Raw genomic sequence first — 16,881 nt, 5'->3', positions numbered from 1 at the left:
CATTTTAGACTTTAATCAAAATTCATGAATAGTTTATTGATAAAAGAAATTCTACACTTATATTCATCCAAGCATCAGCCGTTTCCTTCCACGTAGCCTAACTTCTTCCAATTTTTGTAACACTTGTTTTCCATTTTTCCTATTCTCTTTACCATAGGTAATCAATATTGAATCATTAATTCCAAAAGCTGATGGAAACGTACTGCATATTGCACGCTCAAGAACATACAAATCAACAGCTTTATCTTCAGCTGACTGCTCCATATAACTTAAACCAAAGTCAATAAGAGTTAGCTTAAATCCAGATTCATTCTTTCGAACCAATATATTTGAAGTGGTTAGATCACCGTGTATTATGTCAACGTTATGGATTTTCCCAATGGCACTTCCAATTTCTTTGCCTAATTCAGTTATTATTTCCTCTTTCCTGGAAGAAAGAAGCTCCAACATAAATTCTTTGGATGTCATACATGGCTCTATGTTTTCCATAACAACTCTTCTGCTTTCAAAATCTACTGAGTAAACAGTTGGGGCATGGACGCCTGAAATTAGAAAACCTGGGTTACAGTAAGGAATTATGGAAAAAGTTAAAAAAATTTACTGCTGATGACGGTCACTGTATATGTGACCGAAATATCTGGTATTTTTGTGAAATTTATTATACACTGTCTATTAAAAAGAATTTCATCCCTATTTTGAACTTTTATTTTATCGTCATGGAAAGGCAGTGTGGTCTCCGAAATTATCTACGTAAAATTAAAAAGATCATAGAAAGGTGAAACTTCCTGAATAAGCATTTCAGAAGACAATCTGATCAAGTCAGTTATTTAGATTCTTTTTCAGCTTCAGCACGGAGCTATTTATTGCCCTGAATAATAAACAAAAATTAAATAATCATATAACTAATACAAAAACTAAAGAAATTATAAGTAATAAAGAGCAAAATTTTAATAAATAATAGTGCTAATAACTGTTATGGTGCAGCAAACTTGGCATTAGCTAATTTTAATAGCACCCTGTTTTTGCAGAAATAAATAACTAATTTTATAATAAAATGAAATAAATAAATAAATAAATAAATAAAAAAGAGAAAATAAATAAATAACTAATTTTTAACTTTGAAATGTATGTTTGTGTGACTGTTTCTGATGGGACAATGGCAAAATTTTACCTGTTTCTACGTCGCAGTCCCAATTTCGTTTGTTAGTCAAATTGAGAGCATTATTTTATTCTTATGTAATGTCTCTTTAGTGGGTAGCTAAGGAGTGGGATAGTCCCCCTTTAATAAACGTAAGTTTTTGGTCGTTATAAGCTTAGTCATTCTTTGGTTTTATTCTAAAAGCTAGTGTTTCATTTAATTTTTCTTTTAGATCCTGATATGAAGAAAGCATTTACAAGTTTTTATCAGAAAAAAAATCATGTTCTAATTCTGCATTTTCTGTCGCATTAGGCTTAAGTTTGAATTTTCTTTAATAGAATTTAAAAAAACCCTGTCAATCGTCCCTCGAGTAGAATTGACATGGGAGGCAGAAATACAGAAAGTATCTGTCCGAGCCAATGAACAAAATAAAAAAAAAGAAGAGAAACGAGGAAGAGAGAGAGAGAAATTACAGAAAAGGAAAAAGGGAAAAAAAGCGAAAAAACAAGCAGAGAATGAGAAGCAGAAGGAAAATAGAAACCGGACAGGGTTATGGCAAACAGATTACTATGCCAAAATACAAAAGATTTAGGAGACAAATCTTGGAGAAAAGTTCCATGAGGCTAATAGTGCAAAAGCTCTTAGGCGGATCGGTCATATAATTTTTTTTTCACCGTCATACCCTTCACCTAAAAACAGGATTTGAAGTCACGATGGCGCTTCCCTTCCCCCTAACACTCTGCAAGCTTAAATTCTATTTTGATAACCTTGATAAATACAATGTCTTTCTATTTACCTCTGGCACACACCAAGTCAGAATTCAAGATCCACTTGAACCCTCACCACCCCCTTAAAGTAGCAATTTGACCCCATAATTCATTGATGAAGCGTTCTGAATAAGTATTTTTGATAATCTGGGCTTTTTGATAATTTTTTATATACTGTCTTTTGACTTACATCGCTATTTCATAGCGGATAGATTCTATTCCCACAAAGGGTTATAGGGCCAAACCCATTAGGCAGATTAAAGACGGAAAATATTTAGCTCTCCCGTCTCTAACCCCTCTCCCAAATTTTATATTCGAGGTCCAGCTGCCCTTCAAGACTCTGAAAGTTTCAAGTTGATCCTCAAAGCCATTCCCGACATATTGGAGATAAGCTATTTAAACAATATGTCAACCAGTAGTGTCTTTTGATTTATCTTGATATTTAACTGCTAATAGATTCTAAATCCCATAGGAGTTTATAGCACAAAAACGTGTAGATTGATCGTAGACACGCGTATTCCGCTCTTGCTCCCTCCCTCACGTCAATATTCGAGGTCCACTTACCTCCATCCCAACACTCCCTGTAAGTTTCAACTTGATCACTCGAGCCATTCCAGAGATATTGTAGATACACTTTTCGATATCTTGGCAACGCATAGTGTCTTTTGGTTTCCCTTCCTACTTAACCATGAACGAATTTGAATTCCCGTAAGGACTTATAATACACAGATGTTTAGGAGGATCGGAGGCAAGATATTTCTAGCCCCCTTCCCGGACACAAAATTTGAAGTCCCCTTCCTTCTACCAAAACTGCCTAAAAGTATCGACTCCATCCTTCATGTCGTTCCAAAGATATTGCAGATAGCCTATTTTGACAGCCTTGACACATCATAGTGTCTTTTGATTTCCATCTGCCCCTCCCTTAAGTCAAAATTCTCTCCCTGAAAGTTTCAGCTCAATTCCCCACACCGTTCCCGAGAAATTCTAGATAATGTATTTTGATAACCCAAGGGAAAATAAAGTCTTTTGATTTGCTCGGGTGAGTGTTCCGTTTTAGGAGTATACCATTAGGAAACTTTAGGAAGTCTTGGCCAAGCGAATGATACCAAGAGTTCCAAGCTGATTGTTAAACCAAGACGAAAAAATTCCAGTTTTGCTACTAAAACCTATCACTGAACAATGGATAAATTGCGCAATTTAGAACCATTCCCCGAGAGGCTGCAGGGGTCTTGTCAACACTGGAGGCATACTTATTAGATCTTTCAAGTATTTTTAGCAAAATAGGTATTTAGAAATTTTGACCCGATGTTACAAGCATAATGGGGACATAAAGGGTATAAAGCGGGAGCTGCATGCCATCCAGTCACTTTCTTTCCTTTAAAAAGCACTGGAACTTTAAAATATTCGTTTGAATGAGCCCCCTCACAACTTTTTACGAACAAACCTTCCATGCGAAGTAAAATAAATGAACAAATATACACGGGAGGTAAATGGTTCTTTACTATGTCAATGTTAGTGTGTGCAACTTAAATTTAATAGAGTGTTTTCTCTTCAAAAATAGTCCATATGTTTCATCACATTTGGTAAGACAAATCAAATTCAATGCAACAGCGTTTACTTGGTAAAGAGTAGCGGGTCTCCCATTCACTATTTTATTGCATTACACAAAGACAAAAAGTAAAAACTAGACGAAACTCAGTGACACCTCCGACAAGAACAAATTTGGGTTTTAGCTCCCCTACCCGATACAGACCCAATTTCATGCACCGTACATGCAATAAACAATTCTTCTTCATAAAAGTATTCTTTACAAGGCAAAAAATGGCCATTAACCTTGTATTAGTCCATATTAGAGCTAAGCCCTAAATTAAGCCTGGATTTAGATATATAAAAGGAATAATATGTAGATTTAGATTATCAGTAAAATAAATTTTTAATGAGAATAAAAGCAACTTCATCTATAAACATGAATTCAGAAATTGCTAGAAAAGAAAATTCTACCTCACTTGGAAATGATATGCAATTGGAAAATAGTCAAACAGCTGTACTAACGCCCGCACACATTGGCTGGAACCCTTTATACCCGGAGATTTCGGCCAAAAAAGTATTTAGAGGGTTTCATATTTACCCCCCTCCCACCAAAAAAAAACCCCTTCGATATCTCCCCGTCAAAGGAAACTATGAACAACCCATTTTTGCTATGCAATTTCTAACATTAAGCAGGAAAAAAGTCCACGATGTGCCGCTGGTCCTATACTGGGGCTGGTTTTGACCCTGACCTTGACCTGGTGGTTTATATTAGGTTTGAACAAGTCAATAGACTTGTTACATAAATTAGATTTAAGGAAGACTGAAATAATGAAAACGGGCGTGGTAATGTTAGTATTATTGATCATGGATGATTCTCATTTTGAAGAAGATCTACTTTATTAGGGATTAATTAAAAAAAAAAAATTCAACTGAAAGTAAGGAGCAAAATTAAAACTTAAAACGAACAGAAATTGTTACGTATATGAAGAGGATTGCCCCCTCCTCAACACCTCGTTCTTTACGGTAAAGTTGTTCTGGTACTTTTAAAAAAGCTTCTTATTGTTCTAATTAAACGACCCTTGTGTTTCACCAGTCGTTCTTAAAGAATTGGGACAAAATTCCAACTTTAGCATAAAGAGCGAGGTGTTGAGGAGGGGGCAATCCCCATCATATACGGAATAATTTCTGTTCGTTTTAAATTTTAATGTTGCTCCTTAATTTCAGTTGAAAAAACTTGTTTTATTTAAATTTAATTCTGATCGTTTTTTAAATAATGCCAGGAAATCTGGCCACATCTCCACGGAGAAATCCTCCTCCCCAAAGAAATATCCTCTAGACAATTCAATCCCGGTGAAAATTTACCGCTGACCATTACCCTTTACAGCTCTACACGTAAAATTGAGACAGAAAAGAGAAAGCAAGACATATAAAAAAAATTTGTTTAGGAATTCAGGCAAATTCCCCCAGTGTATAACTTCCCCTGATAAGTTCAACCCCTGGAAACTTTCCTCCTTATGCAGAAATTCCTCCCCCCATGCGAAAATGTATAGGCCTACATACTGCCCAATAACACATAATATGCGTAAACACGGAGGAAATTTTATTACTTAAAGACCTTTCCCCTGAGGCTGTGGGGGGGATCATGTTATATGCAAAGGCATATTTATTGGGCCTTTCAGTTATGATGAACAAAATGGCTATCTATAAATTTTAATCGGACGATCTTGGGAAAGAAACTCGGGGGGGGGGGGCTAGTTGCCCTCCAATCTTTTTGGTCACTTAAAAGGGGCACTAAAAATTTTAATTTCCGTTCAAATTGAGCCCTCTCATGATGTTCTAGGACCACTGGTTCGATTTGATCATCCCTAAAAAAAAAAAAAAATATAAAATAAAAACACACCCATGATCTTTCTTCTGGCAAAAAATACAAAGTTCCACATTTCAAATTCAAATTCATTTAATTAAAAAACAAGACATAGGTCTCGTGGGCAAAGCCCAAATATGATGTCTCTTAGTCATAATTAGCAAAATAAAGTTGTCTGATAAAACTTTGTCAGGATAAATACACTAAAGGATAAAAACACTTGAGATTGAGAATAAAATTGTCTGATAAAACTTCGTCAGGATAAAATACACTAAACGATAAAAACATTAGAGCTCATTGTAATACTTCATAAAGCTTGGCACAAAGCTTTTACTGTAGCGCATGGTGTTACAGTGGACTGGGGTCAGTTTCGGAACCTTCTCAGCCAGTTTCCTGGGGGGACAAAATCTTATAGGGACAAAAGGTTGGGGAAGGAATGATCGGTAGATGGGATGTTGAAGGAGGGAGGAGCCATATCTTTGGCATAATTATTCTAACTTGAAAAATTAACTTTTCAAATCTTTGGCATAACATTTTTGAAGATAGGAGCTTGAAACCTCTACGGTAGGGTTTTCTGATACGCTGAGTCTGATGGTATGATTTTCATTAAGATTATATGAATTTTAGGGGGTGTTCCCCTTCTTTCGAAAATCACACAAATTTTCTCAGGCTCGTGGCCTTAATGGGTAAGAGTGAACTTAATGAAACTAATATATTTGAAATCGGCATAAGAATATTCTTTTGATATATTTATTGGTATCAAAATTCCGTTTTTAAGAGTTTTGGTTAGTTTTGAGCCGGATCGCTCCTTACTTACAGCTCGTTACCACGGACTGTTTGAAACAAGACCAAGGACCAAATGTATAAAAATGGTTAGCCATTAAGCTCTAGGGAGCCTACGCGGCTAAAATACGCAATAATTTCCTTCGTAAAACAACAAAGAGACAAAAACAAAAAAAAATAACAAAACAAATTAAAAATTGAGTCAGGTTTAGACCATCAATGGTCTGACAGCTAGAAAATGGTCCAAGCAGAGAAACTTGCCGCAATTAAACTGCATAATTAAAACAAGTGATGGAAAACTTACGCAAACAATTATAAGGGCAAGCCAAAATTATTACATAAGTGTGACAAGTGTTTTAGATTTTTGTCAAAATAGGAAGAAACAAAAACTGTCATAAATTATCATGCCTTTACACCACACGGAAATTGTAGAAGAATGTATTTCACTTCATTTATCCGATAGCAGTTTCGAAAGAGAAAAGAAACTAAGAAGCAAAAACAACAAACGATGGAAAAACCCTGCCTGCATTTTCTCAGTGTAAAAAGCTTTTTGAATATAAACACTGTATCTCTTATACAAAAAAAATTCTTCAAAATAATTAAAATTGTTAAAATCTTGTCAAATCCTTTCAAAATGAGGACTAGGAAAAATATTGGAACTTTCTTCATTAGACAAATTTAATGATGACAATATTCAAATTAAAACTAAAAAAAAAGGTGCCAAATTGATCTATCCCCATAAAACTAACAAACGCAAGGATTGAAGGGAAAGATTAATTTAACATGTTCTGTAAGTATAGCCTCCTGTCGGGGCCACATCATATATATATATATATATATATATATATATATATATATATATATATATATATATATATATATATATATATATATATATTTGTTTGAATAGTATGTATAACTGGCGCTATAATTCTCACAAAACAAACAAGGCAGACAATTGAAAAGAACATAGCTTAATATGTTCTGTTGGGGTGCTACCATTTCATCTAACCGTCACGAGCACTAAACGTCATTTCGTCGACAAGGAAAATCCGTCATAACATCGACAGTCATAACATCGACACGTAAGGATATCCACAGTCACAATTGCTACCCGTCAGAACATCGACAGTCATAACATCGGCACGTCAGTTCATCCACAGTCACAATCGCTACCCGTCAGAACGTCGATAGTTATAACATCGGCACGTCAGTTCATCCACAGTCACAACCACTAGCCGTCAGAACGTCGACAGTCATAACATCGACACGTTATAAAATGTTATGACTGTCGAAGTTCTGACGGATTTTTGGAGATAATTTCGAAGACCACACTGCCTTTCCATGACGATAAATAAAAGTTCAAATAGGGATAAAATCCTTTTAATAGACAGTGATGATGATAACAGTGATAGAAATCCACAAAAATATAAGATATTTCGGTCACATATACAGTGACCGTCATCAGCAGTAAAACTAAACTAAAACAATTTAAAACAAAAGTTTATATACTAAATCAAATAACATTACCTATTGTTTAAATCTCTTATTCTTTTCAAAGCAAAGGCGGAAGCTATTCTCTTTGACCTTCTTGGATTCGGTTCATTAGCGTTCAATGATATAACATTTGGACAAAGATCAACTACATTGGGTGAATTGAACTTTACTCTGTCAGATTTTAATAAATTATTATAGATAGAGTTCAGCCCAAATTCACTTGTATCCTGATTCAAAGCAATATTCTTGAATAAGATTTTCTTTATTTCAAGAATTTTAAGAAAATTTGGATTTAAACCCTGATCCCTAGAAATCAATTAGACGTTCTTGAACGAAATAGAATGGTTTGGAAAATTGAAAATTTGTTCTGAAAGGGCGGAAGTCAATTTTTCAAACATAGAATTTTACTCTAACGCCGAATATATTGAACTATTGTGTTGTAATAATCTCATTTCCAAACTCTGGGTAGTACGTCCTAAATATGAGCTTCCGCAAATACATGGGATCTGATAAACCCCAATTTGTTGCCCCAATGAAGTTAGATCCTTCCCAGAATTTAGAAAACTACCCCAAGTATTATTGCTCTTTAAAGCTACCCTTAGACCATTGCTTTGTAAAATTCTTTTAAGTTTTTCACTTAGCCCGGGTACATATGGTAAGGAACAAAAAACATCCTTCTCCCGAGTTGTCTCCAAGACTTCCTTAGAAATCTCTAGAAACCTTTTTCTTCTTTTTGAAAAAGTCTGGTTAATTAACCATTCGGGATAAATGTTGCTTATTAGTAAAAAACCGACAAATAACAATAGATTTTTGTCTTATAGTTCCGGTCAAGCTCGCCAAGTAAAAATCGGTTTGATCATTTCTTTAACTGATCGGATCTTTAGTATTTGCTCTCCAAAATTTGTTGAGGAGGAGTTGTCTTTTCTAGGGAAAATACTAATAAGCAACATGTATCGAGAATGGTTAATTAACCAGACTTTTTCAAAGAGAAGAAAAAGGTTTGTCTTTTCTAAGGAAAATACTAATAAGCAACATGTATCGAGAATGGTTAATTAACCAGACTTTTTCAAAGAGAAGAAAAAGGTTTGTCTTTTCTAAGGAAAATACTAATAAGCAACATGTATCGAGAATGGTTAATTAACCAGACTTTTTCAAAGAGAAGAAAAAGGTTTCTAGAGATTTCTAAGGAAGTCTTGGAGACAACTCGGGAGAAGGAGAGAGAGAGAGAGAGGGGGGACAGAGAGAGAGAGAGGAGAGAGGGAGGGGAGAGAGAGAAGGGGGAGAGGAAGAATGAGAAAGGGATAGAGAGAGAGAGGAAGAGAGAGAGAGAGGAAGAGAGAGAGAGAGGAAGTGAGAGAGAGAGTAAGAGACACAGAGAGAGAGAGAGGTAGAGACAGAGAGAGAGAGAGAGAGAGAGAGAGAGAGAAACATCAACAAATTAAACATACAACATTAAATAAAAACATAAAAACATTGAATAGTAAAGGAGAAAACCCCCAGAGGCTAAGTGTCAGAGTTGCCAAAGATTCAGATAAGGACTTTCCAAAGTAAAAAACCCAATTTTTTTGTAAAAAAAAAAGAAACAAATTAGATTTAGAATATAATTAAGAAATGTGCATCATTGTTACTAATAATAAAAAAAAGATATCATATAGAGAGAGAGGGAGAGAGAGAGAGATAAATAGAGGGAGAGACACAGAGAGAGAGGAGGAGAAAGAGAGAAAACCCCAATAAATTGCTTATCTTATGCCTGAGTGTTGCTAATTCAAGGAAGTGAAAACCCATCAAATACCTATCAATGTAGTTCATTAAAAATACAGTCAACATTTGAGAGAAAAAAAGTTATTAGTAAAAGAGAAAGAACAAAAAAAAAGAAACAACTTCCAGTAAAATCCAGAATCATTTTTTATTAAAAAAAATCATCCAAAAACAGGAAAGAACTACCCCCTTTGTAAATATCACTCCAAAAATACACCTGGATCAGGGCATACCCTTACGTAAACGTTCAGTGCCAAGAAAAAAAATTAATCAATACCCACACAATATCCATATCAAAAAGGGTAAGGAAGGTAAGGGTTAATAAGGACAAATTTTTAAAGAAAAGAAATACATAGCACCAATACACCAATTCACACATGAATGAAACCATAGGTCTATACAAGTTTCTGTCTATCTGTATAAACTGAACTATTTTTTGAATTGGCTAAAACTGGAAATTCCTTTGCCCAACAAATTTTTTTTGTAAATAAAATAAAAAGATTAGAGCATTTTTTTAAGGCATTATTTTTTTTTGTAAAACTTCAAAGATGTTCAAGTCACACAAAACAGGTCAAATAGTAAAAATAGTTCATATTTCAAAAGAAATTAGCCTGCCAGCTTAAATTTGAACATAGATCTAACTTCATTTCCATATTATCATTATTGTTATTGCTTGCAAAGATAGTAGAAATTTTTGAATTCATACATGATGGTTACACAAATAATAAAGAGAAAACAGTTGTGAAAGAAAATATTAATAATGATGAGAGACGAACAAATAAGTGTATATAACAGCATAATAGCAATAACAATAATGAAATACAGAAGCATCTAACCAGACTGCCAGCAAAAAAAAATGATAAATAATAGATAATAGTAGCTAAAAATTACTTGAAAAACAAGAAAATTAGATTAGAATTTGATTATAAATAAATTAAAAAATACTAAAATAATTTAGTGTTTAGTGTATAATAATTGCGGGATAATTACCTTTATTTTATGTAAGGTGCAAATAAGTGCACAGATTAATATAATGGCAATAGCAATAATGATATAATATTGACAAAAGCGAATAATAACAATAAGTAAAGGACAATGGTGAATATTAAAAAATCAAATAATTGAATAAGGAAATACAAATAATAGTTATAAGTAAAATAAGAATAGATAATAGAAATAATAATAAAACAATAACAAAAAAATAATCATAATAGAAAAAAAATAGTTATAGTAGTCTTAAAACATAAAAGCATCTTACCTGCATGCCTACATTTGACCATAGATCTAACTTCATTCCTGATTCTCTCTTTGGTCAATGACTCATCCAGAGAAGGATGCCTATATTCCTTCTTAAATCTCTCTTTTATGATACAAGAGCTTCCCAGATAAGTTCCTCTAAATAATCTGCCTTCAGCTCCTTGCTTCCAAACTGTTTCAGACTCAGAAATCATTTTTCCTTCTAACAGCTAAATTCCAAGAGCAAACCCTTAACTCAGTCTTATGTGATGTATACTGATGATGATTGACTCAGTCTTATGTTCTTCAGGGTTTTTAAAGCTTAACTTAACATTTCCTAGAATACAAAAATGAAAAAAGTAATATTGCAAAATTTTGAAACTCAATTTGAGTAAAATACAAATCATATTTGTGACATGGCTTCATCATAGTAGGCCTACTTCTTGATTTATAAATACATACCACCAAGGCCATACCCAGGGGGGGCAGGGGGTTTGAACCCCTTCCCCCCCCAAAAAAAAAATGTTTTTCTAACAAGTAAAAACGTAACAAAAATGGATATAAACTAATTTTTTATGGGTTTTTTTTAGTTTTTTTATGTACCCCCAACCCAAAATAATCCTGGGTACGGCCTTGTATAACACTACAAGCAAACACACACACACGCACACAAAAACTCATACACATGCACACACACACACACATGCACGCAAAGACGCACACACACACACACGTATTTTTGGCCCCTTGAAAGGGGCATGGAAACACCATATTACTGAATATAAGGCTGGTATTTGTGACGAGAATGGGATTGCACTGTTGTAAAGAGTCAGTGACCATCCAAGAGAAATAAAAAAAAATTCATTTCATGGCTCATCTACCAAGAACAATTCAAAAAATAATGAAAGAAAGTACTTTTAAAAATGTGTTTTGTGCAACTGGGCTCTTTCCATTTGCTGCAGACAATATTAATTTTACAAAATGCGTTGAAAGGGATTCTGCTGTTTCTCCAGAAAATCAAAATTCACCCTCAACTTCACCCCCCCCCCCTTAATTTCGAACCCAGATTCTATTCCTGTCCCTTCAACTGTGGGGTCGAATCTTTCCCAATCACCTTCCTTGGGGTTTTTAAGTAATATTGAACCCCTCGAATCATCTACTCCCATCCTGACTACATCCACAGCATCCTTTTCACATCCCATACCTTCTCCAGCAACACAAAGTCCTCTCCCAGTAGAAAATTCTCCTTCATTGATGAAAAATAGTTTTTTAATTTATGTTGCTGATCATATTGACCCCAAACACCTCAATGAGTTTATGAGATAGAGGAACTCTATAAGGTAGGAGGGGGATAGAGAGCATATGCTACTTTTTTATATGTGACAAGATGCATATAATTCTCTTCATAACACCAGTTCTATGGTCACTGCTTTACCAAACATTGAACCCAACACCATTTAATTTGCTAAGGGGCAGGGCAGGGGGCAACTTTTACTAGTGTTTGGCAATATTAGATATCAATATATTGGACCAAATATTGATATCAAAACCGAAATATCAAACATTTTGTGGTAACAAAGTGAAAGTAAGGAGCAACCTGGATCAATAGTAACCAAACCTCTAGAAAATGGAATTTTGATACCAATAGATATATCAAAAGAATTGGCTTTTTATGCTAATTTCAAGTAGGCTATATAAATTTCATTAGGTTTAACCTTACCCATCAAAGGCTCTGAGCCTGAGAAAATCTTCCTGATTTTTGAAAAAAAGGGGTAAACAGCCCCTAAAAGTCAAGTGATCTCAATAAAAATCATATAATCAGATTCAGCATATCAGAGAACTGTACTGAATAGGTTTCATGCTCCTATTTGAAAAAATGTGGAATTTTTGATTTTTTGCCAGAAGAAAGATCACAAATGCATGTTTATTTTTTTTAGTTTTTTTCTACTTTCCAGGGGTGATTGTATTGACCATGGGCCTAGAATATTGCAAGAGGGCTTATTGAACAGAAATGAATAGTTCTTGTGCCCTTTTTAAGTTACCAAATATTGGAGGGCAATATACCTCCCCCACCCCTTTTTCCCAAAATTGTCAAAATTCTACACTGGGGGAATTTGCAAGAATTCCTATACATAATTATTTTTATGTCTTGCTTTCTCTTTTCTGTCTCAATTTTACATGCGGGAGTGGTTAAGAGTAATTGTCCAAGGGAAATTTTCACTGGGATTGAATTTTCTAGAGGATATTTCTGTAGGGGGGGGGGGTCTCCATGGAGGTAGAGCCAGATTTCCTGGCATTATTTAAAAAACGATCAGAAATTAAATTAAAAACCAACAAGTTTTTTCAACTTAAAGTAAGGAAAAACATTAAAACTTGAAAAAAAAACAGAAATGATTATGTATATAAAGGGGGTTGCCCCCTCCTCAGCACATAGCTCTTTACGCTTAATTTTAATTTTGTCCCAATTATTTAATAATGACTCCTGAAACACAAGGGCCGTTTAATTAGAACAATAAGACGCTTTTTAAAAAGCACTAAAAAACTTCAAAGCTTCTTTTTTCCAAACTCATCTGATCAAATATTTGAGATAACCATTTTGATCAGCATAGTTGAAAGGTCAATTAATCATGCCTCTGGGGATGACACAAACCTGCAAGTCCCTGGGGAAAGTGTTGTAAGTTTTAAAATTTGTCCTGTGTTTACATATAGTATTTATTATTGGGAAGTAAAGACATTTTTTGGGGAGGGTGAATTTTCTATAGGCAAAATTTTCTGCAGGGGGGGGTGTTTCCAATGGGAGAATTTACCAAGGGGGGGGGGAGTTTACAGGGATGAACCTTCAAAGGGAAACTATATTTGGGGGAATTTACCAGAATTCTGATACAAAATTCATTTTATTTTTCCTACTTTCTTTTGCCAATTCAACATTTGAAGATATTCCAGAGAAATAACCAAGATAAAATTTTTCAAAGGAGTGGAAGTTGTCAGGTAGATATTGCTGCAGTGGGGTGGGTTGGTTTTCCACAGGAGAGATTCCCCACGGGGGGACTTCATGTGGGAGAAACCTTCCATTGAGATAAAAACTTTCCACAGAAGGAAGATTTCCAGTATGATTAGAAATTAAAAGAAAAACAAGTATCTTTTTTTAAACAAAAATAGGCTAAAAATAATTTCCCTGGTGGAATTGTCTGCAAGAAGTTTTTTATTGGGGAATTTTTAGCAAGGATAGAATTGTCTGGGGAAAGGAGGATCTTACATGGGAGAAACTTTCCAAGGAGGAATTTTCTTTGGGGATAGGGGGGGGGGGAGAGAATAACTGTAGCCAAGAGCTTATGAACACCTTTCCTGTGCCTCATTTGAGCAGAAGATATATCTTGCAAGGTATCACTTTTACAACATATGGGGTCTTAATGACAGCTGCATCCCCCTTTGGCTTTTATATGGTCCAAGGTCAAATATAACCTTAACAATTTTGCTTTTCAGTAGGCACTTTAAGCCAGCTGCTGATAGCCTAGGCCTAAGAAACAAGGACAAAACTCAACCATGCCCAATTGAACAAATTTATATGAATATAAGCAAAACTGACTGGTAAAATTCTACTTTAGCTACTTTTGACTGTCTTGGAATGGGGTTAGGTTAGGAAAATTTCAGGGATGGGTCTACAGGCCAAAGTATGTCCCAGGAAGGTATTTTGAAGTACCTACTCCCACTCCTCTTCTCCCTCTAGAGGGTCCTGAAATTTGCCTACATGACAGGTAGACAAACAACATTTTACCTTAATTTTCAGTTATAAGTTTCTTTTTCTCTGGCTTTAGCTCTGAAAATGCAATATCAGTTAGCCTATTTGAGCAGAATTTTAAGCCATACAAATAGTTTATTTCCAAAATTTAGGAAATGTATTTGCATATCTTTAAAACCTTATAAATTGAGATTGAGAAAAGTTGTTAAGCTGAAAACAATTTTGTTGTACTTCAATTAAACAAAAGATCTATTTTGAAAGATTTCCCTTTTATAACACACATATTTTTAAAGGTCAGGACCCTCTAGAGGGAGAAGGAGTGGAGGTGGGTGCTTCAAAATATCTTCCTGGGACATACTTTAGCCTGTAGACCCATCTCTGAAAGTTTCAGGTAAAGTTCTAACAAATCATATTATTGACTTACGCATAGGCTAAAGTGAATATACCACTTGATGCCTTTTTTTATGCTGATTACAAATATAATAATCATTTCTATCGGAAATGAATTTCAGCCCCCCCCCCCCGATATATTCCCATTCAGGGTATATATTTCTAAATTTGGGGGGGGGGGGGTGGGGGCCAATTTTTTTTATGTTGTAAATGGGAGGTAAGTTTACACTTTAACGCCACCCCCCGAATGTAGAAATATATACACTGAATTGGCATATATAGGGGGGGGGCTGAAATTCATTTCCGATAGAAATGATTATTATATTTGTAATCAGCATAAAAAAGGCATTGAATGATGTATTCACTTTATTCCTAAGTCAATAATATGATTTGGTAGAACTTTACCAAGTTTCATTTTCCTAACCTAACCCCTTTCCAAGATAGTCAAAAGTAGCTAAAGTAGAATTTTACTGGTCAATATATACCAAATCATATTATTGAGTTTCAAATAAAGTGAATACACCATTTGATGCCTTTTTTTTATGCTGATTACAAATATAATAAGCATTTCTATCGGAAATGAATTCCAGCCTCCCCCCCCCCTATATAGGCTATACCTAACCTAACCCAACCAAACCTAACCCTGAATTGGCAAATATAGGGGGGGGGGGCTGAAATTCATTTCCGATATTCGTAATCAGCATAAAAAAAGGCATCGAATGGTGTATTCACTTTAGTCCTGACTCAATAATATGATTTGGTATATATTGACCATTTTACCAACTGACCAATCATCAAAAGGGTCTTGACCTCTTTCTATATCAAAAAGTGATGTCTGATAATCTCCGTGTAAATGTTTAGGCTAAGTTCACGAACAAAGCATGTATCAAGATTTAAATTTGCAGTTTCGACGTGCATGCGATGTTGCAAAATTTTTGGTCAATGAAATGTCCCTTGAGCGTCCAATAATGTGTCCTTTTCAGCCAAATTATGTCCATATTTTGTCTAGAATATGTCCATAATATGTACATCTTGAAATCTCGGAACCTAGTTTTTTTATGACTTGTAAACCTCTTTCAAAGTGTTCAGTTAACATCGATTATAATGAAAACGAAAAAGATTCATTTAGTTCATCCATAAAAAATTAACTAGTGTGAAAGCACAAAAGTCATAAAAATATTTAAACAGTAAAAAACTAATTTTTGGAGCTTTAGGGTCATCTTCCTACAAGAGATCTATTTGACAGGTATGGTTGGCATGTGGGTCAGCATTTTCACTGCTTTTGGTAGCTTTTCGCCGATCAGAGTATTTTTTGCGCATGTCATAAGGTACAATCCAGGAGTCAAGTGACGTTGCGGAGCGCTAGGTAAGCTGGGTTGCCCTTCAATTAGGGGGATGACATCCCCAAAGGTATATTTACTGGACCTTTGAACAATGCTGAACAAAATAGATGTATAAAAATTCTGACTGGATGCTGGTTTTCGGAACTGATACGCACAAGGGTGGGGGGGGGGTTGCCTTCAAATCACTTTTGACTCTTATAAAGGGCACTAAACTTCAATCAAATGTGCCTCAACTGAAGTTTATATGACTACGCATTCCATAAAACCTTATATGCCCCTGGGACATAACTACCTACCCTTGTCCCAGGGCTCTTATGGGTTTTGTAAACGCTGAGGGCATTGTTATATGTTCTCTGGACCATTTTCAACAAAATTTCTATCTCAAAATTTCTGTTGGATGCATCTAAGGAAAAGAATTTGTTGAAATGTGTGGAGAGGGGTGGCTCCACCCCTCTCCACCAAGGGTGGAGGGGGTGGGGATTACTCCAAGTGTGGAACGGCCCTTGTGTTTAAACAATCGTTCTTAAAAAAATTAGACAAAAGGTGGGACATTAGAGTAAAGAGGAGAATATTGAGGAGAAAGTAGCCCCCGTCATATACAGAATAATTTTTGTACGTTTTAAGTTTTAATGTTACTCCTTACTTTCGGTAAAAAAAATCTAGTTGTGTATTTATTTCTGATCGTTTTTCAGATAATCCCTAGAAATCCACCCCCTCTGTTGAAAATTTCCCCACGAAAAATTCCTCTATATAAAGTTCCTCCCATGTAAAATTCTTCCGCCGGGAAATTACCCCCAAAAATTCCATCCCTGCTGCAAATCCTTCCCAGAAAATTT

The 16,881-nt window shown here is 34.9% G+C and overlaps 1 protein-coding gene across 3 annotated transcripts; it reads right to left on the bottom strand.

The window, feature by feature from the left end:
• On the bottom strand, positions 1-15,611 carry Tcs5 (TP53 regulating kinase). 3 transcript variants are annotated; one of them, XM_089097039.1, is made up of 3 exons: positions 15,513-15,611; positions 10,596-10,910; positions 1-542 (listed from the first exon to the last, which is right to left on the bottom strand). In XM_089097039.1, the coding sequence occupies exons 2-3, from the start codon at positions 10,786-10,788 to the stop codon at positions 64-66; spliced, it is 672 nt and encodes a 223-aa protein (XP_088953165.1). In that variant the 5' UTR covers positions 10,789-10,910; positions 15,513-15,611; the 3' UTR covers positions 1-63. The 3 variants fall into 3 exon arrangements, with proteins under 3 accessions (XP_088953165.1, XP_088953164.1, XP_088953166.1); XM_089097038.1 differs by having other exon boundaries at positions 15,491-15,600; XM_089097040.1 differs by lacking the exon at positions 15,513-15,611 and adding an exon at positions 14,737-14,785.
• Positions 15,612-16,881: the final 1,270 nt, after the last annotated feature.

Source organism: Artemia sp. Qi Xiang Cuo, chromosome 11 (genome assembly GCF_049724085.1).
Source record: "Artemia sp. Qi Xiang Cuo chromosome 11, ASM4972408v1, whole genome shotgun sequence".
Lineage (NCBI taxonomy): Eukaryota > Metazoa > Arthropoda > Branchiopoda > Anostraca > Artemiidae > Artemia > Artemia sp. Qi Xiang Cuo.
The sequence above is the reverse complement of the archived record's forward strand: the minus strand, read 5'-3'. Positions and strand labels throughout refer to the sequence as shown.